This window comes from Balaenoptera ricei, chromosome 10 (assembly GCF_028023285.1).
Source record: "Balaenoptera ricei isolate mBalRic1 chromosome 10, mBalRic1.hap2, whole genome shotgun sequence".
NCBI classification, from domain to species: Eukaryota; Metazoa; Chordata; class Mammalia; order Artiodactyla; family Balaenopteridae; genus Balaenoptera; species Balaenoptera ricei.
The window spans coordinates 19,634,764-19,660,801 of NC_082648.1; the positions used below are offsets into that span (position 1 = coordinate 19,634,764).

General features: G+C 35.5%; 1 protein-coding gene across 12 annotated transcripts in view; it reads right to left on the reverse strand.

Moving 5' to 3' along the window:
- SOX5 (SRY-box transcription factor 5) overlaps window positions 1–26,038 on the reverse strand; it is a 995,182-nt gene that overhangs the window by 115,280 nt on the left and 853,864 nt on the right. For 10 of the 12 annotated variants that reach the window (XM_059935452.1, XM_059935454.1, XM_059935450.1 and 7 more), the window contains one exon: window positions 13,500–13,623. In XM_059935452.1, coding sequence (XP_059791435.1) covers window positions 13,500–13,623 — 124 coding nt within the window. The remainder of the gene's footprint in view (window positions 1–13,499; window positions 13,624–26,038) is intronic. The other 2 variants (XM_059935458.1, XM_059935449.1) reach the window with 1 other exon arrangement.

Consider the following 26,038-nt stretch of genomic DNA (forward strand, 5'->3'; position numbering starts at 1 on the left):
TTAAAAATGTTCAGGATCTCACAGATAGTAAGTACTATAGTTCTTACCATCGTCGCAAGGAAAGTATTAAGTTTTAGAAAACATCACAGACTATTTTAGAGCATAATATAAATACATATTTAAAATTTCAAAATAGATATATTCATTTTATGTTCATGCAATTAACATGTGTCAAACATTACATGTAGGACACAAAGAAATAAAGGTACAGTCCTTGCCTTCGTGACACTTTCAGTTACAAAAATAAGACATAGATATGTAAAGTGAAATGAATCAAAGCCACATGATTAAAATCATATGAATAAGAAAGGCAGTAATTACCAAAGAAAGGAGGAATTTATTTGAGCTGAAATCAATGGAGAAAGAATCAGAGAAGGTGCTGGTCCTAAGTTGGGCTTTGAATAAAAAATAACTAGAGAAGATGAGAGAAGTCTAAAATTGCAATGCTTAGTGCACAGTAGATGTTCAATAAATATTTGCTGATAGATGTTCAATAAATAATTTGATGAATAAATGGTTGAGCCCAAAAGTAAGGATCAGAGAAATGAATGAACAAAATGTATTTATGAACTATCCTGCAGTTGGACCCATGTCATATAGTATCAAGAAATATTCAGAAGGTTAGTTAGAGTCTATTAAGTACCTCAACTGCCAAGGTAAGAATCTGTTCATACCGTGTCCCTAAACATATGCACAAGTACCTCCTATCCTAAAAAAACAACCAACTATCTAGACTCCAAAAATCCCTCTAAAACACTTTCCTTAGTGTTTAAAAAGGAGTCATTTATTTACTTTCTTTCGTCTTCTCATCTAAATTGCTGGAAACTAGTCTTCAGTGATAATATTAAATCCTTCTCCTACACTTTACTTCTCAATCCATAAACTTCCCTGGAAATAATGACCTCTGATTTGCCACATTTGAACGAACACTGTTGTGTAACAGCTGATACTGTTAATGACTCCCTCCTTCTCTAACTACATCTACACTCTCTGACTTTTCTTATAACGTGCTTTCCTGGTTCTCCTCATACCCTGTTCATGCTGACTCTATTACTTCTGCAATAGGCTGTTCTACCTTCCTTCACTCATTCCTTAGGTATTGGTATTCCTTGGAGTCTAATACTTGGTGCTTGACTTTTCTCATTTGATTTCCTTTATCTGAATGATCGTATCCAAACTCTTGGTCTAAGTACCATATATAAACTACTCGAAATCAGGGACCCCAGCCTAGACCTCTCACACGGCTTTTGGACAGCCACCCCACCCCTGCCCCCACCCGCCATCTCTCCCATAGGAAGTACGGTTTTCACATTTAATTTAATTCATCATCCTTCTTGCAAGACCCACTTCTACTCTTGGTATTTTGATTAATTTGGGTGACACCCAGTTACCTATGCTATAAATATGAAGTATCCTTGACTTCTCCCTCCCTTTCATTCTCCATGGCCAATCAATGACAATCCTTCATCCTTTAGGATCTGACTTTAGGGATCATCCTTCAGGGATCCTTAGGATCATCCTTCCCCACTCCAAAAAGCCTTCCCTGACACCTTCCGTCAATCTCAGATTTAGTTCATTCCCTTTCCACTCACTTTTGTTAAAATTCTATGCATATCTCTATTACATAACATCTGTTTATATCCCATTTTCCCCAACTAGACTGTGAGCATCCTAAAGGCAGAATTATGTCTAACTCCACCTTTAAATTCCCAGTTTCTAGCATAGTGCCTTGCCCACTTAAGGCTGTTAAATGTTTAATGACTGAATATATGAAGCAATATTCTATTTAAGAAATTAACAAATTTCAAACACAGGAGACCACTCTTCCCATATCAAAAGCTTAAGGCTTAAGAGAAGAAACAGATTGTAAGCAAATAATTTTACAAGTAAGGAACAAATTAGTTTTTTTGTACAAGGTTTAATGCAAATAATAATGGTGTTTTAGATCAGCTGCCAATGATACCAAGGAAGGATAGAAAATGGAGGGTGAAAGAGAGGCCTAGAGTTTAAGAAATAAGGACCTGAAGGAGGTGGTTAAAGAATCTTTTGTTACATTTTTTCACACATCAAACCATTCTTTTCTAATATTCCATAATCTATCTCTTCTGTAAATTTTGATTTTAAAAGCAATTCATATCCCCTTAGGTATTAAAAGTAAATAATATGAATTTCCTAAGTCTTTAAATGATTTCTGTTCACTAACAAGAACCCGCTATTATGATGTCATTAAAGCACCTGAGCACGGTCAAGGTGTCTACTAAAAAAGCTGTCTTATATACAAACAAAAGATAAAAACAAAATCCTTCATCATAGTGACTGTTTCCAATCACTTTAGACTTTCTCAAATCCAAGCAAGTTGAACTTTGCTTTCAAACAGCAATAAGCTCAGCTATACCTCCTCTCTCATTTTAAGAGGTTAAATTTATAACAAGTCTCCTAAATCATTTTGTGGAACACCAGACGTTCAGAACAATTGATATGGTATACTTAATAAAGGTGAAGGGGTTTCTAAATGCAGAAAATCTGTAAAGCCTTCCTAGATATGCTAGAATAGTACAATACGACGTTAATATTTGAAATATTTTTAATGAGAAATGCTAACATTGTGTAGTAACTCTCATAAAATAAGTAATGAATATAAATATTTCATATGAATTTTATTTGAGAAAGTAGAATTAATAAATTATCTCTTGTTTGACTATACAGCTATTTTAAAAGAAGATATTTTTAGGAGATTTTTAGTTCTTAACTGCTTTGTCATAGGCTAAATTTTTCAGTAAGAGATTTTTTAAAAATAAAAACCTTTTTTTGTCTTCTTAATGTAGCACTGCAAATGAAAACTTTACCCTACTGGACTTCCCTGGTGGCGCAGTGGTGAAGAATCTGAGTGCCAATGCAGGGGACGCAGGTTCGATCCCTGGTCTGGGTAGATCCCACATGCCACGGAGCAACTAAGCCCGTGTGCCACAACTACTGAGCCTGCACTCTAAAGCCCGCAAGCCACAACCACTGAGTCTGCATGCCACACTACTGAAGCCCACACACCTAGAGCCCATGCTCCGCAACAAGGGAAGCCACCACAATGAGAAGCACACACACCACAACAAAGAGTAGCCCCCGCTCACGGCAGCTAGAGAAAGCCCGCGTGCAGCAACGGGCAACGCAGACCCAACACAGCCAAAAATAAATAAATAAATAAATTTAAAAAACAAACAAACAAAAAAAACTTTACCCTACTTAATTTAATAGTTACTTAGTTGGCTAGTTTAGTAAGAAATTAATTTATAAACTCTTTAAGAAACATCTTTCCAAGTGGGAAGACACTTCTGCATATAAAAAATACAGCATTCTTTCTTCACCTCTTTGCCCATAAATCTAAGGAATTCTAGTACAAATGAAAATTCCTGGATTAATTATCTAAGAAATCTGAGTATCCCTGAAAAGGTGACAATAAATCAAACAAGTCTCCTTTTCCTTCTGTATTCCAGCATTACAACCAAGGCATCATTTAACTATTACATAATAACTCATTTTAAGCTGCTCAGAGAATCATTAATTAAGGAACTCCTTCTATATGTACATCTACATCAGAGTACTATCCAAATTTTGCCTCTGTGTCTTATGAAGAAATGAATGGCACAGAGAAAAGCATCCAAAATGATGAAAGTATTAAAAAGTAGGGATCTGGAAAAGGGGCATTCATATAAGCCACTTAAGACCAGGTCAAATGCTCTCTTTTATTTTCCACTTTTAATATGAAGGTTTAGCAAATATTTCATGTTTTAAAAGCATCTCATTTTTTGACACCATTGATAGCCTTTCCACTTTTCTGTCTATCAGGGCCTTTGATAGACATCCTTCCTCCTGGGGTGTATCCAGAGTCTGTGATCTACAGGTTGAGAACAGGAAGCTTCCTAAACCACTCTAACAATAAGCCTATGGAATATACATTTGGGATGACTCCTGGCCTAGAGATTTCTACTAGAATGGTAACTTTTAGACCTCTGGAAATTAAGAAATGTTATGAAATTTTCTCTCCACCCAAAAATGAAAAACAAATAATGCAAATGTCTTGAATGGTCAGAAGTATAGTGACTTAAAAATAGATAAATTCCTGAAATCCTTATCATTATATCACATTCTAAATTTTCAAAATGGGCTGACACATTTAACAAGTAATAATGATATATCATACAATAATCTAACATCTTTAGAAATGCATAGACTCATTCCATCTAACTTTTACAATCTCCTCATGAAGTGAGTAGGGCAGACATTACTGTAGCTACCTTAAAGATTAAAAAGCTAAGGCACAAAGAGGAAAATGACTTGCCCAAGGGAACAGAATAATACAAAATGGGATTGAGACTACCAATGTCTTCTGACACCTTGCATAATTTTTTTTCTGACAGAATTTATTAAATTGAGACAATTAATAGTTTCAGATTACAAGTCTCACTGATGCTTATTCATAGCTTAACTCAGATAAGTCAATTTTTAAAGTTGTAAACCTTCCATTAACCAACTCAGAGAGCATCAGAATGTACAGACAATATCTCAGGTGAAAAATGTTCAAAAAGAAACAAATAAATAGAAGTAAAATACCATATACTGGTAATGGAACTGATTACACGAATAATTCATTTGGGGCAACTTTGTGCACACAAAAAAGTTTACTGTAGCATTGCCTAAAACTGTGAAGCATTCTAGACAAACTTAAATGTTCATTAGTGGGAAACATAAATAAAATATGGTGCATCCAGTTTAATGAAATAGGATGCAGGTCTGAAAGTATTTAGGTCTGAAAGTATGGAAGAAAAATGGCCATGACTTTTTGTTATATTTATCGGTAGAACATAGTCTATAAAATATTTACCCCCCCATACATTATATATTATGTAGTACATATCACATATATATATCATAACATATATTATACAAATACTCTCACATCCTGCATATTACATATTGATATCTAGATACAAATAGATGTATACACATATTTATTTATGAACACATAATATATTTAAACCTGTATCTAGTTCTGGAAAAATAGGTACCAAATTGTTAACAGTAATCACCTCTGCAGAGTGGGATTACAGGAGGGTATGAGTGTAGGCAGATAACTTTTAGTTTCTGTTTCATATACTTCTACATTGTTTGAGGTTTGTGCAGTCAGCAAATGCTATCTTTAATATATTAGAAAAAATGTGAAGGGTTGGTATGAGCTGATTATATAAATAGGTTTAAGAAAAGTTTAAATATGTTCTTTGAAAACAGAGCAAAAATAAATTATTAGTGAAACAGTACTGTTTAAAAAGTTGTAGTTCTCCCTGCTTCTGCCCTTTGCACTGGCTGGAGTGGGGACATGGGAGCTGGAGAAGGTACCTAATGCCATGAGATGGAAGCCACGCTTTGTGGAAAGCAGTACAATAAATAAGAGAACAAGCCATGGACTTCATACTGCGGAGCTACCACATGAGCAATGCTTGAACTGTTGCATGAGTGAAAAATATTCTTTTTCCATGTTTAAGCTAGTATTATTTTGTCCTGTTACAGTATAGTTAAACCTAATACAGTATCTGATTCACATGGTATTCCAACAGCCTGACTTGTTTAGTTCTCGTGGAAAACAGACATCTATCATAGAGTTACAAGCAAGATATTATCTTAGCCTGTTTTATTAAATATTTTTTCTGCTTCCATACTTTCCTATCAACATTATGACTAAAGTTTGCCTTCTACTGGAGCTTTCTACAGTGAAGAGCACATTTACTGGGCAATAGAGTTGTTCAGTATCATTAACAGTTACATCTATTCAAGTAAAACAACATATTGCTCCTCTGGGCTTATACTTCAGTTTGATGACCTTAGTTAGTGTGAGTTTAATACTAAGATGAGATTCCATGTTTGCTGTGGCAACAAAAATATGAACCTAGAATTCTGAGGGTTAGGCTACAAATTCATAAGGTTACATCACATTTTGAGGTCTCTGGTCTGAAAACACAGTGTCACTAGCCAATCTGACACTTCTATGTTATCAAGAACGAGAATCATGTCAAAAAGAAAATACTGAGCTGAATGAGTTTATATTTTAATTGAATGGCATTCTTAATGTTCTTAACTGTTCAAAAGCAAACAAGATGGATTAAAAGATTAGATATAGTTTTAGTCTAATGAAATCTGAGGAATTTATCAAAGAAGGGGCTTTTGCTCTTTTTGTTTGCTTGTATGTGTGTGTTTTGGTGGTGGTAGTGTGTGTGGGGGGGGCTGGGGGAAAATGGATCAAACATTGGTTACTAATATAGCACAGTTATCACCTCACAGAGCTATACTGCTTAAAACTAACTATGTCTCTATGTTTTATAAACAATAAGGCACAATATAAGCTATCATTTTTATACTAAGTTATGACACTTTGTCACAATAAGGACATATACATCTCTCTTTTCTCAGTGATGAATATTGTAAGCTATTATAACTCCATTTTTAGCAAAAAAAAAACCCCAAAACTATTTTATTGACCTAGAAACAGCCGTTCCATGAGAACTGGAGGGTGGCTGTCACCATATAATTGTGCAATGTTATATACTTTTTCTGCACTGAGTTCTCTTTACTTTTTAATCATTTCATATTTTTATGTCACCAATCTAAGATGAGAATTTAAATGATTGGCTGTTTAGGTACAAAGTTCTTCTTTACAAAAATATATATTTACAAAGCTCTAAACTAAGTCAGGTTTGCCCAACGTCATTGGTTTCTAAGATTTGGGGAGGGGAGGTAAGGGGAAGAGCCGGGCACAATAATTCTAACACACACAAACACAGAAGCCTGAAGATGTGATGATATCTTCTTTTCTCTGCTTATTTACAAAGAACCTACAGTATGTCATCCTGACAACACACGTTTCCTATTTTGTCAGTTCAATAAAAGCATACCATGTCAATGGTTTTTAGCTTGTGATTTGGTGATTGTTTCAGCACTGACTGACCTGTATGTCGGCTGACACAGCTGACATAGTTAAATCAGAAATTAGCATGCAGTCTCCTAAAAATGCCAGACACATGGACCCTCTGCACCAGAGAGATATAATGAAACCCACATGATACTCCCATTAAACAATGAAACATGTGACACTAACTAAAAACAGGAACACATCAGCAAATGTGCCTGAGGAAGTTTATGGTATTTAACTCCTAAGCATTAATTTTATCGTGGTATATGAGGAACTAATTAACTGAGAGTTTCCTTTTTTTATTGGAAGCGGAAATACTGTTCAGAAAACTGATGAACAGTAAGTACAGCATATTTTAAGTTTATTCAGCTTGGCTCATCGACTTCTATTTATTTAAGCTAATCTCAGAAGGCAATTAAATATTTCAATCAGTAATTTTATACGGCTATTCTATTTAGCACATTTCTGAAAAATTAATCAATGTGTTAAAATGCAGAATGAGTACGTGAATATATTTCTAGCTTCATATAGCCAAAACAATGACTAAATACATTTTCCTAAAAATCACATGATCTTTTCCAACATGAGCTCTAATAGACAAGTGTAAAATGATAATAAAAAAGTTTAAAACTTGGTGATTATAATTAAAATAGTTAAGAGACAAATGTTTCCATCAGCACTAAAATACTTTTCTCTAAACAACTGTATTTTCCTAGTCAGAGGAAGTCTCATTCAGGTGTGGCAGAATGAATTTGATCCTATATAGCAGGAGTCTCCAACCCCCAGTCCGCGGAACCGGGCCGCACAGCAGGAGGTGAGTGAGCAAAGCTTCACCTGCCGCTCTCCGTCGCTCGAATTTCCGTCTGAACCATCGCTGGCCTTACCACCTGAAGTCCGCCCCCCGCCCACCGGTTGGTCTGTGGAAAAATTGTCTTCCATGAAACCGGTCCCTGGTGCCAAAAAGGTTGGGGACTGCTGCTATATAGGACATGAAATGTAATTAATTGCTGGGTGTGGTTCTAATATAATCTTTTTTTTTTTTTTTTTTTTTGGTGAGGGGAGACACAGGATGTATGTTTTGCTGGTATTATATACACAGTATCCATCATTTATAAGTAACCTAATAAGATAGACACAATGGTAGGCACTGCTTCATATATAATCCTATTTAATCTCTGTAACAATTCAGTAAAATGAGTGTTATTAATCCATTTTGTAGGTCAGGAAACTGAATCTCAACAACTTGAACAAGGACAATTAAAGTAGCACAATGTAAGAAAAAAAAAAAAAAAAGGTCATGAAGAACCTAGTGGCAAGGCGGGAATAAAGACACAGACCTACTAGAGAATGGACTTGAGGATATGGGGAGGGGGAAGGGTAAGATGTGACAAAGTGAGAGAGTGGCATGGACATATATACACTACCAAATGTAAAATCGATAGCTAGTGGGAAGCAGCCGCATAGCACAGGGAGATCAGCTCGGTGCTTTGTGACCACCTAGAGGGGTAGGATAGGGAGGGTGGGAGGGAGGGAGATGCAAGAGGGAAGAGATATGGGAACATATGTATATGTATAACTGATTCACTTTGTTATAAAGCAGAAACTAACACACCATTGTAAAGCAATTATACTCCAATAAAGATGTTAAAAAAAAAAAGGAGCACAATGAGGCAAATCAATTGCTTATCTGAATAATATTATACATAGCCCTATAAGTACAAGATAAATTTTGTTATAATATTCTGTTCTGTGGTTGTAACATGATAGGTCAATAACCATAACTTCCAAGTAAAAAGGTTATAACATTAAAAAAATGAATATATAATATACTAGGCCACAAGTTCCTAAATGTCTTGGATTCAGGCACCATCAGTGGCTCAATAATTCTTTCGTGACACTCCTAAGACAAAAGAAAGGTCCAACTGCTCCATTTTATTAAGTAATATGTTTCAAACAACTCAGGTAATTTATGTAGTGTCTGAGAGATGCCTCTGTATTCTCCTTGAAATTTGAAAATATCCTGTGTGCCCCTGTGAATTAGCTTCAGCACCCTGGTACCTTAGCACAGTTTGGGAACTACAGCCCATTAGTTTGGGAACTATAGCCCATCTCTAGGGAAAGATACTGTATCTGTAGCTATGTGACACATTCAATTTGACACTTTGGGCCAAACTATCAAGCCAACTCTTTTACAACTGTTTCCTACTATATACAGAAAATGGGTTATTTTATTGGATTTTGACTTCCTGTACATTTTTTTAAATTTCCACATAAAATGTCTTCCTGTCAAAAATTTCTGAAGCATCTATTAGAATTACGTGGCTAGAAATTTTACACCCAAACAAAAAGGAGAGAGGCAGAGGACTATAGTCACTAGTAAAAAGAGAAGCACCTATTCCTTTCCTTTCTGCCTATAAAATATGTGCTCTGAAGAAACAGCACTTAACCTGAGTGGGGGGCTGGGGTGCAAGGAAGCTGAGTGTTGTGGAAAGAGAACTGAAAGTTGGGGTCAGAGAAATTGGTATTGACGAAACTCACGACCTTCAACCACCTTATCTCAAATGTCCCTCTCGAGTCTAAAATGTTGGGCTAGGGGCTTCCCTTGTGGCCCAGTGGTTAAGAATCCGCCTGCCAATGCAGGGGACACGGGTTCAATCCCTGGTCCGGGAAGATCCCACATGCTGTGGAGCAGCTAAGCCCATGCGCTACAACTACTGAGCCCGCACGCCTAGAGCCCGTGCTTGGTAACAAGAGAATGAGAAGCCCGCGCACCGCAACGAAGAGTAGCCCTTGCTTACCCCAACTAGAGGAAACCCGCGCACAGCAACGAAGACCCAATGCAGCCTAAATAAATAAATAAATAAATAATTTAAAAAAAAAATCTACCTGATACAAGCTTTGCAGTTCACAGGTTCAAGTCTTTGGTTAAGAGCTTAGAACTCCACTCAGACTTTCCAGCAGAAGCAAATGGACTGTGTCCTCGGACTCTTCAACCATCCGGAGTATACTTGAAGCAACTCATTTGTACATACATTCAGTTTATAATTCAGAATTGGAACTACCATTTATTTATTTATTTTTAATTTTGGCCTAGCCATGTGGCTTGCGGGATCTCAGTTCCCTAACCAGGGATTGATCCCGGGCCACAGCAGTGAAAGTACCAAATCCTAACCACTAGACCACCAGGGAACTCCCAGGGTTTTAGTTATTTAGTTTTTCAAATTTATTTCAAGGACTTCAATGATTGTTTTCTGATTAAAATGAGCTAGTACCCACAAACATAATTTAAAAATTGGGATTTTTAATTACTGCAATATAAAATTTGGGGTGTGTTTAACATGTAGCAACTGAATTGACAATTTTCACAGAACTGGTAAGTTAAAAATACAGATTACTTCCTTATTTTTTTTCCCTGAATGTTAAACCAGTGTTTTTACATAACTTTTTTCAAGTTATTCTATATATTTAAAGCAGTCCATTTAATAATACACCATTATTTTTACCTCCTTAGAAGTCTGGAAGTATTTTTAGACTTTAAAAAATAAGTAAGAAAGGCAATAACTAGATATAGATTCATGAAGAAGTGTGGTTTCATGCTTGATTTCACTAACAGCAAACACCAAAACAGAACTGAAATTCTGATAATATATTGATGTTTGTAAACTGACCTACATATTCCCAGATAAGAGTGGACTACAACATTCTCTAAAGCTTCTTTTCTATCTGGCCAGCTTGCTCTGAAGTCTCTGGCTGTGCTGTTAATTTATTCTTATATTGTTTAATGACACGTTTTCTAGCAGTTAAGAGAAATTCCAGCAACTACATTCTGTAGGTGTCCGTTCCACACCGTGTTTCTACCATCATATTTCTTAAAGGGAAAATACCTTTATTTCCAACTAGAAGCTTCTTTTTTGGAAAAGGAAGAAACTTAGTCAATTGATGATGGTTAGGTTACCCAACTGGTGTTTTTATTTTTTCCCCATTGGTAACATTCTAACTTTCATGTGTAGTTTCAAATATTTTAATTTTATTTATCAAAACACATAGTCTAAACAGAAAAATTTATCATCAATACTTTCTTGAATGGATTGATGAAAAACATTTGAGAGTATTTGATACCAAAAAATAGTATACCTTTCATATTTACTTGAAACTCAAATCAAGATGGATTAGTCAGTGTCTCTTTCATTGAGAACTATGTGATATTACTCAAATTAAAACAAATGACAGCCAGAGAAGTGACATATGATTGACAATTATGGGGGGAATAAAATAGGAAGTCCCACTGAAGAGAGAAGATGGCAAGATTTCTTTCCCTACCTCGATTCCTTTCCTGCAACATGATTATGGAGGAAATAAGTAGTCTGGACTATTTATCGCTTCCACCCAGCTCCTCATTCAAACTGACAGTGTGAGAGTGTCAACAAGGGTGGCACTTTCTTTTACTACTGGCTTTTTCTTAGCTTTAGAGTTTGGCATGATGCTTATTTCAAGCTTTCCAGCAGCTGTAGAGGCTTTATTCTATTTTACTTCCAAGGATACAAAAGAAGTGGTATCACTTATAACTTTAAGCACTGAAGGTATGAATATCAAATGGTTAATATATTAACAACTTTAGGAAGGGAAACATTTCTCCACGCCACATTACGTTAACACTGAACAAATTTGCTATGCCAACTCTGTCAAATGGGAGTGAGGCAGAGGTGTTCTTGACCTTTTCCAGGCCCCCAGTTATGCTATTGTTCATACTCAATGTGCTTTTCTCTTCAGCACAATATTCGCTAATGGAACTTATGTCTACAGTTGCTTAAAAAATTTCTTTTTGAAAAACAGAACTAGTCTATATGTACATATTGCAGGTGCAGTCTGAGGCAACTGATGATTTTTAAAAGTGTCGTTTTTTTTTCATTTTAGTAACCAAGGCTATGAAAAACATATTGGCAACATGCATTTAATGTGAATAGTAATTCCTTAGGTAAAGGGAAACAAAAAAATCTTTTATAATTAAAAACTCAGAAATCAATGTAGCAATTGAATTTAAAATTCTCTTCTTAAAATTTAAATTATTTTTAGAATTTAAATATTTAGGATATAAATATAGTCCTTAGCTATACAAAGAAGTTGGTGTTTCTGGATGAATCAATCTACAAAGACAGTATTATGCAACAAATAATATTAAATAAATACATTAAGGATCCAGAGTGAGAACACCATCTTAAAACACAGGAAACCAAAGTCAAGAGAAAGATGTGAAAAAGCCATGTTAAAAACTGCAAAGAGCAAAGTGCTTACAAGTATGAATTTTTATACTCCTCAGTTCAGTTCACTTTTACCTAGACTCCATAGTTGCAATCTACTCACTCATGTAGCTTTAAAATATTACATCCCACTTCTTCATTGCTGTATAAAGAAAGGTTTAAAAACTAGGAATAAATGTTAAATATGAAAATTCGAAACATCATTTAACAGGAAGCAGATCTGATTCCTAGTAATGTTCAAAAGAATTTCTCAAATGCAATAAGTGTTGAAGCATAGCAAGATGCTAATGTGACAATTTATTAACATATAAATGAACCAAAATCTACTGGAATTTACAAAATAATATTCTATATAAATAATCTAAAATGATAATACTTTGTTAATTGTTTTCAATGGTATTCTACTTTGATCAATGAAAATATTTCAATTATTAGATTGTTTCTAAAACTAACAGTGTATAATTTTGATTTTCCTTAAAAAAGTCATAAAATCACAGGCAAGTAAAGTTAATAAGCAATATAAACAGTTATCTCAATATAGCCTATCACTTAGTGTAAAAATGCCCTTGTATTGTTTGTAATGAATGCTCAATCATTTATTCATTCATTCAACAAATAGTTGAAATTGTACTAAAAGTTTAGATATAACAATACGTGAGACAGAATGAGCACTGGCCCTCATAGAGTTTACAATTAAAGTGAAAGGAAGTACACAGGATCCAAAGGAACCTGGAGAAAGGCATCTAACTAGAGCAGGCCAGCTTTCCCTGTCAAAGCTGGAAGAGGTTCAGAAGACCAAGGAGAGTGAACACAGACAATTCAAGTTCAAAGTCAAGAAAGAGTATGGTTCGGTCTAAGAATTAAAAGAAACCTAATGAGAAATTAGGCTGTAAATGTAGGGAGGAGACGGATAATGGAAGGCCAACTAATTCACATTAGGAAACTTGGGTTTATCTTAAAGGGCAATGGAAAGCTATTAAAATGCATATTCCTGTCTTACCTACATAAAAATAAACTGAACCTGAAAATTATATTCATAATTTAAGAATACACTGGAAATGAAAGTTATGAAACAAAATTATAAAAAGCAAATATTGGCTTCAGAAGCACAGAAATAATCTAAGCTCTTAAATACAACATAAATCCTTTTCTACACTTTCTGTGTGTTTCCTCTTTAAAATAAAAGTGCTATATGGGTGATCTCATTTCTTGGTGTGGCAGGAATATTAAATTGCCTAAAGCCATGCCCTCCACCCACTCCCAAGTGAAAAATCAGTGGTACTTACTACATCCAGCCTTATAGCTGAAGCCTGGAGGAAGGAGGAATCCTTGCTGGGCAGCTGCAGCCAGTGTCCGTTGATCGGGAGGGAATACAGGAATCATTAATGGCGGCAGTTGACCTTGAACCTGCTGAACGTATTAGAGTGAATCAAAGAGAAGAAGTTTTGATACTCCATGCTTCCCACCCTCCCACCCTTATGATATAAGAAAAAAATTATTCAATTCAATATACTGGCATACAAGCTTGCTAGATAGAACCCTGGATGTGAGGCTATGTCTTAGGACTACTTTAGACAGGAGAATCAGAATACTGAATACTTTAACTGGAAGGTGTTATCAAGTTCACTTTCTAACCTGGTGAATAATTTCCCTACATGATGATATCCTTTACAGTGATGAAGCATCAATACTTTATACTACAAGTCTTTTCTTACTGCATTAATATAATGATTAAAAAAGTATCCCTTAGGTTGAACTAAAATCTCCTTCTGTAAATCCCACCTGTTAGGGCTAATTCTACCTCCTAAAACAAAATTAAACTGGTACCATTTTATATACAAACAGCTCTTCGTTACTTGAAGATAATTCTCATGTTCATGCATAATACTAAGTTTTTTTTTTAAGTTCTTGAATCAAAGAGCTGAAAGAAAGCTTAGAGAGTAATAAAGACTTTCCCCATTCTTTATAGAAGAGGTACCTGAGGCCGAAAGAAAACTGACTTGCCTGTGGCCATGGAATGGGGGAGTCAAAACTATGTCTATGATCTAGTCCCTTGGATCTTTTGAATTCATCTATCCTTTCTGAGGCAATTGAACCACTCCTCAAACCACACGGCCTCTCTTTGGGTTGCCGTCTTTAGAATACACCTTAATTTTCTGGTGTCACTCTCAGGATGTGGGGTTCATATCAGTAAATAAATAATCTAATACAATGGAATCACTATTTTCTTTTAATTGAACGGTAATTTCTAGAAATATAAACTAATGCAGTCATTTCTGCAGCTGTGTCACATTGTTACTAACGCAGAGGTTGTCCTTTACTAAAATACCTAGGATTTTTTTCCAAATATTTAGGCAAGATTTCTCTGGGGGACATGGTTATTGGTTAGTGTTTGTCAGAGAACATACGAATGAGAATTTAGGAGCATGCTAAAGATCACAGCTGACACTTTATTCTCCTTTACTGTTTCTTCCTCATATTAAGTCAGTTATTTGGAAAATAAACAAATATTTCATGAACACGTACTATGTATAAGAAAATGAGCTAGGTAGTACAGACATAATAGTAAACAAAACAAACAAGATCCTATGTCCATGGAGCTTACATTACAGTGGGGATAATGGTTAAAAGTAAAACAAACACATATACAAACAAACAAACAAAAAAATTCATTCAGTTGCTAACCTTAACAGCAACTCTGAAATATCTCCAGACTTGTTTTCCCTTTCTCTCACTGGCATTGCACATTCTTAGACACATGATTCTGATAATTCTCGTAATTTCTCACTTTAAAGGTCCACCTTCAGTTTCTCCACCATTTCATCTTTCATAGTAAACCTCTGAGGTATTTCTGAGATTTTGGTGTCTGTGTGTGTGTATGTGTGTGTGTGCGTGCATGTTGAGGGGGCGGAGGAGGGGGTGAGAGAGAGAGAGAAGGAGGAAGGGTGAGGGGAGAGAAAGAGAGACAGAGAGAGCGCCAGCCAGCCAGCCAGGCAAACAGAGGAACAAGCACTGTGAGAATGAGCAATCTGTTTTCAGAAATGACTCCACATTGCAAAAGATTTCTTTTAGCCAAAAGGATTTTAAACCTATCGCTGCCACCAGAGTGAAACTAAAAGTGAACAACACAACCAGGAAAACAAAAAGAGAATGTTTTAAGGTTAGAGTTGAAGGTTAAAAAGCTTATATCACTACGGCCCACATTTTTTGAACATACTGGAGAAAAGATAAACCTTATGTAGACACCAATGGAAAACAACTGCTTTAAGTCTCAAAAATTAGAAAGTGCGCATCGAGCAAGTATGTAGGAAAAAGTGGCCTGAAACAAGAGGGAGATGTTTGAAGGCAAAACAGCATGGGCACAATAGCCAGGACATGGAAGCAACCTAAGTGTCCATCAACAGAGGAATGGATAAAGAAGATGTGGCACATATGTACAATGGAATATTACTCAGCCATAAAAAGAAACGAAATGGAGTTATTTGTAGTGAGGTGGATGGACCTAGAGTCTGTCCTACAGAGTGAAGTAAGTCAGAAAGAGAAAAACAAATACAGTATGCTAACACATATATATGGAATCTAAGGAAAAAAAAAAAAGGTCATGAAGAACCTAAGGGCAAGATGGGAATAAAGACACAGACCTACTAGAGAATGGACTTGAGGATGGGGGGAGGGGGAAGGGTAAGCTGGGACAAAGTGAGAGAGTGGCATGGACATATATACACTACCAAATGTAAAATCGATAGCTAGTGGGAAGCAGCCGCATAGCACAGGGAGATCAGCTCGGTGCTTTGTGACCACCTAGAGGGGTGGGATAGGGAGGGTGGGAGGGAGGGAGATGCAAGAGGGAAGAGATATGGGAACATATGTATGTGTATAACTGATTCACTTTGTTATAAAGCAGAAACTAACACACCGTTGTAAAGCAATTATACTCCAATAAAGATGTTGAAAATAACCCCCAAAAAACAGCATGGGCGCTAGTTCTGTGTAAGAAGAGGACACTGACCAGAGTAACAAGCAAACAAAGAAACAACAAACTAGCCACGCTGGTTAAGGGTTATCACCAGCTACTATGTATCCTTTATATTTCATTGTAAGTTATTATATTTTATATAGTACGTCTCCTCCTTTCTAAGACACCATTCGTTATACAATGTATACGATGGTTATAAATTTAATAAGAGCACTTTAGAGGGAAGAAGAAAGGAATTTCAAATGAAACACATACAAGGGTTGTAAGAGTCATCCAAACTTCAGAGACCTTAAAATTTGGGAAAAATAACTTCTACAATTGCAGAAACAATAGCTTCTTATTTTAGTGCAGTAGTTCTTAAACTTGAAGGTATATTTTAGAATCACCTGGCAAGATCTGAAAAACTCTCAATGCCCAGACTAGACTGTTTCCTAGACAACAGGGGTGAATTAAATCTGAATCAACAGGGGTGAGACCCAGCCATCAGCATTTTTTAACGTTCCCCTGATGATTCCAATGTGCACCCAGGTTTGAGAAGAACTGTCTTAAAGAATGCTGAAGTCACTGTCAACAAATCTTTTTGTCTTCTTCATATTTTGCCTTGAGTTACAAAGGACTTTCAGGTATATAAGTAGTTGAAGGGAGACTCTGCCTATTACAGGTCTGGTGCTCACAGGACGTTAAACTATATTCCTCATAGAGTTCCTTCTAAATGAGTCTTGTATCTGTATTTCACATGCTCCTCTTCTGAAAAGCTTTTGATGGTTACTTTTACTTAGAGAATAATGACCAAATCCCTTCACATGGTATTCAGGATTCTTCACAATTAGCTCCTAGACCATCTTTCCAGGCATCTCTGCTTCCCTCCTTCAGATATTCTGTACTTTTGCCTCAATGGATCATGAAAAGTTCCTTGCATACTAGGTGTTTTTCCACGCTTGAACAGGCTCAAAAGTATTTTCTCCTCTGTTTTTAGTAATTTCTCTTTTCCTTTTCTTCTTGGCAAAATTCTACTTATTTTTCAAAGGCTTCTGAGACCCACATAATGTCTTGGCCTGTGAAGCACTTATTTCTTATGGTGCCAATTCTCAGGCAGAAAGAACTGTTACTTCTTTAACCTCATAAAGCTAACACAATACTTACTGTATTGAATAATAGTTACTTGTATAACTTGAGCCTCCCTTATGACCTATGAACTTATTTAGGAAAGAGGCTGTAACTTATTTATTATTGTAACTCTAGAGCTTACAGCAGCAGCTGAAATTATTATATGAATTGATAATTCATAAATAAAGAAGAACAATGTATTATATAGTCCTGTCTTTGTAATTACTTCTTCGTGCCCCACCTCCAAATGTCCACGAAAGGCCTGTGGAAAACAAAGTTCTTTAACGACCAGGAAGGAATTCAATTTCACCAGAGAAAAATGGCAGCATGAAACACCAGCTGCTTTGGGCTCCTATTCTTAATGTATAGATAAAAGGTCATATACATCATGATAAATCCATGATTCTTAGAATTATGCATGCATGAAGAAATAGAAAAGTAATACAGAAATACTGGAAATTTATTACATACTTCTGTAATGGACAGATATGCCTGCCTATCATGTTCTAATAACATGATGTTTTAATTATAAAAGCTTTGCTTTTACAGTACTCTTATCATTACTATTTTCTTTTTCAAATATTTCCTGGCTTTATTTACGTTTATTTTTCCACGATAATTTTAGGATATGGAATTTCTCTTTGAATTCATTAACCTAATGGCTTGATGGCCAATAACAGGTTATATCTTTTAATTTATTCAAATCTTCTTTTGCTTCATATACTTATTGTAGCTTTCTTGGTAGTTTTATTTTTAAGGTTTTTAAAAAATACTTTTCTTGCTATCGTAAAGTTAATGTGTTCTTGTTATATTGTTTAACTGGTTGTTGCATGTACAATTAGTCTATCTACTTGTGTGTGACAGCTTTTACCCAGGTAATTCATTCATACTCTAATAGTTTATAATAATTTTTCAGGTAAAAATTTTCATATTTTAACAATAAATTGCAATAAATTCTGGGGCTTTAAAAAATCTGTGTATTTTATTATGATTATTAAAAAGCATTTTGCTTTAGTTATTTTTTTAATTTTTTTTTAAAATTTATTTTTGGCTGCATTAGGTCTTCGTTGCTGCATGCAGGTTTTCTTTAGTTGCATTGAGCGGGGGCTACCCTTCGTTGCAGTGCATGGGCTTCTTATTGCGGTGGCTTCTCTTGTTGCGGAGCACAGGCTCTAGGCGCATGGGCTTCAGTAGTTGTGGCACGTGGGCTCAGTAGCTGTGGCACACAGGCTCTAGAGCACAGGCTCAGTAGCTGTGGCGCATGGGCTTAGTTACTCCGTGGCATGTGGGATCTTCCCGGACCAGGGCTTGAACCCATGTCCCCTGCATTGGCAGGCGGATTCTTAACCACTGTGCCACCAGGGAAGCCCCTGCTTTAGTACTGTAACTTGTTTTAGTGTCTGAATTTTCCAAGATCCACATATGTAGAATAACACTTTTAAGGCTGAGAGAGCCTAGAGATTATCTGGCATAACACAATCATTGTGCTGATTAAGAAATGAGACTTAGCTTGGCCGTATAAATTGTTCAAGATCCCACATTTAGGTAAGAGCAAAGTTAACACTGAAACTACATCTCCTAACAATCTAGTACTCTTTTCCAACACTTGGGAAAAACTGGGGGTGGGGAGCAGGAGGAATTACAAGGGAGAGGAAGAACTAAAATGAAAAATAATCCTAATTTCATAGTCCCAATGATGTGTTTATTTTAGAACAGCATAGGAAAAATTACAGAGCATTGTAGTAATATTCAGAATAAAGTAAACAGTAAAATATATACAATCCAAAATATGTAGTTAATTCATCTGTGCAACTAAAAACACATTTCAAAAACAGTCGATCTGCATTATTTGCAGATTCTGTATTTGCCAATTTGCCTACTCAATAAAATTTACTTGCATCCTCCCCAAATTTACTTGTACTAGTGCTTTTGTGGTCACTCACAGACCTGTGCAAAGTAGCAAGAAATTGTGGCAATTTTTGCTGTTTAAAATGCACATAGAATCAATAATAAATATTAATAAGGTGTCTATAAACAGAAACACACATAAAACAAGGCTATGTATTGATCAGCTGATGAAAATGGTGTGACCAAAGACTCTCAGGAACCTAACTTTGTGTTTCCTCCAGGAGGAAAATCGTTCAGTATTTGATAATTCAGTGTTCATGGCAACTTTATAGGACATAACTAGCACAGATAATGAGCACCAACTGTATTATTGCTGTATCTTAAGTAATTTTTAGTTCCTTGATGCTGAAAATTAGCCCACCTTTGGGAGAAAAGGACATATCACATCAAAACAGTATAATGTTTCCTGGATAAATTCTAAAACAAATTTGTTATATAATGTTAGTATTTCATTCTCATATATTTGCCAGTTTTGACTATTTCCAAATCCTATTCACTGTTAACTTCACTTATTTTCTTTTACTTAATGGATGAATTCCCTTAAAGCTCCTAATTAAGGTTTAAAATGTGTGCCATTTATAATTAAATTTCAACAAAATACTTTTGTCACAAAATTTTGGTCTTTTTAATGGGGGCATGTTATTCACAAGTTTGAATAACTCACAGTAAATTTAAGATGCTACTTCCTATATTTTTTAAACCTTAAGATAGAATATTATGTTTTAACACTTTTTATAATTCTACCACATAGATACTGCATGTAAGTTTGCCCTCTAAAATTTTATGAATCCAACACAATCACATTATCACACTTGTAAAAGAACAAGTAAATACTTATCAATTATTCATAGTTAAATATTTTATATTTTATGTAAATATTCTATTGCAAAACCCTTCAGTGGTTCCCTGAAACTATTTAATAATCAAGTAGACATTTAAGATTATTAATTTAGCTTCCAGTCCCATGGGTCTGTTTATTATTCATTCAATCAACATTTCTACTAACTAGAACGTATACTTTTTTGGTAACTAGGAATACAAAGATGAATTCACATACAATGCCTGCTCTCTAGAAGCTCTAAGTCTGGTCAGACAAATGGATAGATAATTAGAATACACTGCCATTAGTTCAACAATAGACACTTGTATGGGAAACTATGGAAGCACAAACGAGAGACTCCTAACACAGCCAGAAGAAGTCAAGGCAGGCCTCACAGAGATAGGTCCAGCAGGTGTAGGGTCTGAATGGATAAGTAGGAGTTAGCCAGGCAAAGAGGTGGGAGTGTGAAAAAAGAATTCCAAGCAGATGGGAGACAAAATGAGCAAATTATCAGGGACAAGAAAAAATATCATGTGAGGGGGAAACCACCAAGCAGTGTAGAACAGCAAAAAATGTAAGCGAGAATCAGTGTTAGAAAGTCTACCTGAATCAGTCTGTGTTTCACTGTAAGAAACTTGAGATTCCCCCTGTAGGCTCTGGGGACCACTTAAGTAGGTTAGGTGGTATACTCTGGTGGGCATAGGGAGAAAAGATTTAAGAGGCAAAGCGTGGAGACTAGGTACATGTTGATGATGGGGGAGGCTATAAATGTGTGGGTATATGAGAAATCTCTGTACCTAAAAAAAAAAGAAACTATATATGTAAGAAAAGGAGAAGAGGACAGAGTCACGATCACTTTCAGGTGTCTAGTTTATGTAACTATTTATACTGGTATGAAACAACAACAACAAAACATACAGGGGTAGTGATAGTTTTCATGGAAAGGTATGAATATGGTTCTGAACACATGTGTTTGAGGTACCTAAATAATGTTCCATTATTAAGGTATTAAGGAGATACCTTACTCGCAGACTGATACTGCAGTCTGAAGCTAGTGAAGAGATTTTTAGAGGCTATGGTTTGGGGGATCACTTGATGATGAGAGTGAACTAGATAATCTAAAGAGGGTTTGAAGGATAAAGAGAAGACAGCTTAAAATCATCTGGGTCACAACAATAATTCAACAAAGGGCAGAGGAAGAGGAGTCTTAAGAGAGAGAGGTAAGATAAGAATAAAGAAAATCTTGAGTACAGTATCACAGAAACCAATGGAATATCAAGGTTGAGGTAGGGACTAATAGTGAAAAGTGTAGCAGAAAGAGTATTTTAGAGACAAAAATAATATGTTCTGGGAGAGTTTATTAGAAGATGGTGATGAATCTAACAACAACAAATCCACTAGAATGGATATTCTGAAAGGTTGAGCACTGAATGACAGGCAAGAAAAAGGGGATGGCAAATGTAGACGATTCTTCAGAGAAGGCTGGGTGAGGCATTAGGAGAGACATTTGATGGCAGCTGCGTAGGGATGCACAGATTTTATTTAAGTAGCAGAGTTTTAGGTAGTAGCACATTTACTGGCTGGAAGGGGCAAATGGAAATTGAGAATTTGAAATGTAGGAAAGAACAATTAACTTGTGGACCAAAATTGCAGAGGAGGCTGAAAGGCAAGGCGGAGGTGTAGGGATTCGCTTCGACTGGGAATGACATCGCATTCTCTGGGCCCTGACGAATGAAGCTATACAAGTGGATATAAACCGATAATGTTCTACCGGTAGGGAAATGAGAAGGTAAGGAAAAATCAGGTCCGACGGAAGAAATTTTCTCAATGTTGAAGGCAAAATCATATGCTGAAAATGAGAGATGCTGGGATTGAGTAAGGGAGTTCAGCAAAGGTACGGAAGTTTTGGATGGTTACTGTGAGAAATGGAAAAGAAAGTAACCACAGACATTTAAAAGGGGTGATGGAAAAGTCTAAGGCCTGAGAAGAGACCACATGAATTATGATGCTGTCAGTCTTCCCTTTTCTGTGATTTTTCTGAGTTTCTGGTCACAGGTTGGGGAAAGTGAGGGAATTAGGGGGGCTTCAGCAAGGATAGGTTATGAGGAAATCAAAGTTGCTTTTGAACGACGATGGGCTTTAGATCCCAGGAAGAGAGGCCTGGAAGGCATTACTTGACTGGGAAAAATACAGGAATCAGAAAACTAGAGGGACTACTCCATGATACCAAGGAGCAGTTTGTGTGAGAGCTCAAAAAACCGGAAGTTATGGTAGAAGACCTGTTTAAACTACATACACAAATGTTAAAATGAAATGCAGCTATATGATTTAAGTCAGCACAATTACAAATAAAATGTAAAATCTGAAACTTTCCAAATGTTCCTCAAGAATTTAGTCCGATGAGTACCATAGTATTCAAGCACACACGGTCTTTAGGGATCAATTCACCTCCAACTGAAATTCAGCCACCTTTGGTGGGGAGCATAGCAGCTGTTTAGAAGCACACAGCGACACTATACAGCAGTTTTTGAGAAAACGGAAAATATAATATTCCAAATGAGATTACAAGAGGGGTTCAGGTAGGCAGGATATAATTACCCAAACTGGAGTAACCAGGATAGCAAAGCTGACTTTCCACCATTAGCAAGAAGAGGCATGGGATCGTCAATGACCACTAATAGTCTGTGTTTTCTCATTTCACATAATAGAAAGTCAATTTGTAAGTTTATCCTACCCAATGCAATGGTATTTAGAAAATGAAAAAAAAAAAAACAACAAAAAACCCTACACTAAAATTTAGAATAAAGGAGTCAATTTATCTTCCAATTAATCTACTTGGAAGACTAAAGACAATCTCATTGAGTGATACAGAAACATAAAAACACTGCTCAAATTGCAATCCCTGCCTCTCACTTGCCAACAGTCACACTGAAGTTGTATCACCTCTAGTTTCATTTGATTCAAGACAAAGACAAAGTAGTCATATTCTTTTAGAACAAAAATGAACAGCCATGTGGATTTTTTACATAGTAGTCTTCTTCGGCAAAAAGCCACAGAACTTTTTTTTTAAATCGTTTCCAAGGATGAAAATGACTTTGCCAAGCAAAGTGGCTTCAAAACAGGCCTCAAAAATACTAATAGAAAGACAGATGGTTCTACTAAGAGCTTGGCTGCCAAAAAAAAAAAAAAAAAAGTAGAAAAAAAAAGAGTGATGCTATTGAAGCTGACTGCAAAGTTATCTGATGACTACAAATACTTTTGTCCCAATGCAAGTGCTAACTCTGCCTCTAGGGCTGATACAGCCAAAATACTAACTTCCCCACATCTGATCCCCCTATATCCCCACCCCTCCTAAATAAAACCTGTCAGTGCCAAGCCCCACAAAACAGCACAAGCACGCGCTTGATTCTGACTGATCTGCAGAAGCAAAATATTGCATTGAAGAACTCCTATTTAGAAACAGACCCACAAGGAAAATTGCTTTTCTTTTCAAAACTGCGTGTCACATTTTCTTTTTCTAATTCCCCTTTTCCTCCTCCTCCCTGTCACCAAAAGGCCCCTGGGCCCTATGAGTTTAGATGATACAAACTCAATGTGTATAAAGAAGGCAAGAAGCAGCACCACAGAGAGGTGGGGATAGTTTGCAAGGATAGAGAAATAATCCAGTCAAGACACAGTGCAATTTTCTTTGCAAACTACTACTACCATAATACCTCCACTTTATTTCCTTCAGGGCAACTGTCATTTCTTTTTAACCAGATTGCTACTAGATATAATAGAAACTGAAATATTACACGGTCACTGACTCTTCCTTTCAATGGCTCATTTCACTATTACATTTTTACTTTTGCATGATGTGTTTAGTGTTGGCATTGTTACTATGATACAACCACTTTCAAATGATGTAGAATTAAGACCTCTGTCATTTGAAGGCGATGAAATTTCATTCTTAATACTATGCAGGTTTGACTTAAATATTCTTCTTGTCTAATAGTAGCCTTTATTTTCAAAACTTAAGCATTATGTTCTTATAAAGCACCATTTTAATGGATATTAAACTCATGCAAACCAAAAGGATGACACTTACTGTAAATATAATACATGCTTAAACAAAGTATATTTGCTGACTTCAAGAAAAAAAATCTCTGTTTTGAAAGTTGGTAATCAAGAAACTTAAGGATGGCAAAAATACGGTGTTAATTAAGAAAGCTATTGTGAAAGACTATGGTAAAAACAGGGCTATTTTATTTGCCAAGGACAATTTTGAGCTGAATAAAAGAATTTAAAAAAGGTAAAGATTAAAATATCTCAAATGATGCATTATTTAGGATTAGGCTATCATCTGTTTCTTAAAGGTCATAATTTACATAGCTTGATAGCTGTTACTTGACAAAACAAAAGTCTTTCTTTATAATGCAACTGTTTCCTCAAATGTGCGTGACTATTTGTATTACTTAGCATGGTTTTTGACAATAAAACAGGCTGGTTCCTACGAGTATGCATGGTTCTCTGTTCACACGGACAGAATCAGGCTTTGCAAATACCAATACAATCTTACTTTATGTCATGTATTGCTATGTCAATTGTCATTTACACACAAATGAAAGACAACATAAAATATAATGGTCAACGTGAAATATAATATTTTTTTCAATTATATTTCTCAGGAGCCCATGATTAGAGAATAAAATTCACTATTTATTGATTTCTGATTTATGCTCAATGGCCCAAAATAGATTATTAGTGATTTTTTTTCACATGCACTATAAATCTCAGTTCAACATAAGTTCTTTAAATATTATGCCTCAAAAATTACCACTTTGTGGAGAAGCTTGAATTAGTAGTGACTGCTAATGGGTACAGGGTTTCTTTTTAGAGTGATGAAAATGTTCTGGAATTAGGTAGTAATGATGGTTACAAAACACTGTGAGTCTACTAAAACCCACTGAATTGTACACTTTAAAAAAGGTGAACTGTATGGTATGTGAACTATATCTCAACTTAAAAAAAAATAACCAAAGCAAAAAATAAAGACCACCTTAAAAAATGTATCACTTCACTACTGCCAGAAGCAAAACTGAATGTGCTCTGAAATACTCCTGTCTTATATTAGAATAATGTTTGCATTTGTATAAAGCACTTGTACATGCGTTAGTTCATTTCTACTTTATCCAGCCTCTTGGAGATAAGCAGGTCGGGTGTTGTCATTTCCAATTTTAATTAATGAGCAAAAACTGATAGAAAAACAAGTAATTTGGAAATTTACACATTATCACATAGGTAGCCAAAACAATAAGTCTAGCACTTAAATTCTTTGATTCTTCTTAATAAATTATAAAACAAAGATATAATAAACTTTCTGAAATAAAAATACTGGTTTACATAATGAATACAGAAACATTGTGACAAAATTAATTCCCATATATTTTACCAGCATAAAAATGGGTTACATTTAAATTATCTTTAAAAGACAAAATTCTATTATGATTTAAAAGATTTTTATAGCAAGAGTGGCACTTTGATTTACATCTTTATACTATATTTTATTTTGCTTTATGTTTTCTGAACAAAAGTTTTTCAAATTTTCCATGTGTATATATATATTACTTTAATTATCTGAAAATTGTTCAGAAAAATAGATATGCAATAGAACATCATATGCCCAGCATATAACAGAAGAGTAATCAACACAGAGTTCCTATCCTGTATTCACTGCTTGATAGACCCTATCCTAAAGATCTTAAATTGTAAGTCTTTGTTGCCTATTATGGTAGAAAAATTCTTTGAAATTTGACTAAAGAAGGATTGAAAATAAAATGTTAATTTCCACTCTGATGTTCATAAAAAGTATATAATATTAACATTTAATTCAGAGTTTCCTGAAATCATTACCAATCATTGACCTTTATTAGTTTATTTCTTACCGAAATATCCTACACCAGGGGTTCCCAACCCCAGGGCCACAGACTGGTACCGGTCCGCGGACTGTTAGGAACCGGGCCGCACAGCAGAGG